At 43.2% G+C, this 1,012-nt stretch overlaps 1 protein-coding gene across 1 annotated transcript; it reads right to left on the bottom strand.

Annotated features, from left to right (window-relative positions):
- Positions 1-390: 390 nt before the first annotated feature.
- Positions 391-770, bottom strand: LOC101722152 (ubiquitin-like). Its single transcript, XM_021242896.2, has one exon. The coding sequence runs from the start codon at positions 708-710 to the stop codon at positions 477-479; it is 234 nt and encodes a 77-aa protein (XP_021098555.2). The 5' UTR covers positions 711-770; the 3' UTR covers positions 391-476.
- Positions 771-1,012: the final 242 nt, after the last annotated feature.

The following is a 1,012-nucleotide window of genomic DNA, read 5'->3' as shown; positions in this document are numbered from 1 at the left end:
TCTAGTAGGTTGTGTGGTTAGCAGCATCAGGTGGACAGAAGAGCCAAATGATTGCCCTGATTTACAAGACATCTCCCAAATATTTCTCAAGGATATTGAGGAACTGAATCTGGTGCTGAGAAGAAGGCCTGTTGTTCTAATGTGCTCTGTCCCATATTCCATTTGCTCCTAAAACTCTTCATATATAGGAGAAGCTGTGGAAGTGGGCTGTTACTGAGTTGGGGGCATGAGAGGCATTTCTGGGCATGTGAAACTCACTGTGAGAATTGGAGGGGACTAATGACCCTCCCATGTACAGCTTTCTTTCAAAAGGAAGTTCATCCTACAGATTCCTTTACTATTTATTTATGTTATCATTTGCTTGTGCACACAACAAATGTTTACTCTTACTTTATTTTTTATTTACATTTTTGGAATGCAAGAACTTTATTGAAAGTGCAATGGAACTTCTTGTATGCTTAAAACATAGGGGAAGCTCAGATACCTCCCCTCAGACGGAGCACCAGTTGCAGGGTGGACTCTTTCTGGATGTTGTAGTCGGACAGGGTGCATCCATCTTCCAGCTGCTTGCTAGCAAAGATCAGCCTCTGCTGGTCAGTGGGGATGCCCGCCTTGTCTTGGATCTTGGCCTTCACATTCTCAGTGGTGTCACTGGGTTCAACCTTGAGGATGATGGTCTTGCCAGTGAGGGTCTTCATGAAGATTTGCATCCCTCCTCTCAGACGAAGGACCAGGTGCAGAGTAGACTCCTTCTGGATGTTGTAGTCGGACAGGGGTTTACTCTTACTTTTTTTTTTATTCCCCATTAACTTTATTGGTACATTTTAGGTATAAAATACAGTTGCATTCATCATTGGAATCTTGTCCCATTACATGAGTCTCTTGGTTCTTATTTTTTTTCCCCTTCCCTTGCCCTCCCTTCACACCCTCCACCCTTCCCTATTTGCAAAGACTTTGTTTCCATTCTTTTCCTCCTCTCATATTTTTTCCCTTCCCTTTTTTCCATTCCCCT

This window comes from Heterocephalus glaber, unplaced genomic scaffold (genome assembly GCF_053883595.1).
Source record: "Heterocephalus glaber isolate CG9 unplaced genomic scaffold, H.glaber_assembly_v1.0 deba00001600, whole genome shotgun sequence".
In the NCBI taxonomy this organism is placed as follows: Eukaryota; Metazoa; Chordata; class Mammalia; order Rodentia; family Bathyergidae; genus Heterocephalus; species Heterocephalus glaber.
Note: the sequence above shows the minus strand (reverse complement) of the source record. Positions and strands in the feature narration are given on the sequence as shown.

Excerpts from the sequence above, each read along its gene's own strand:
- LOC101722152 (XM_021242896.2), bottom strand. The coding sequence starts at position 710 with ATGCAAATCTTCATGAAGACCCTCACTGGCAAGACCATCATCCTCAAG.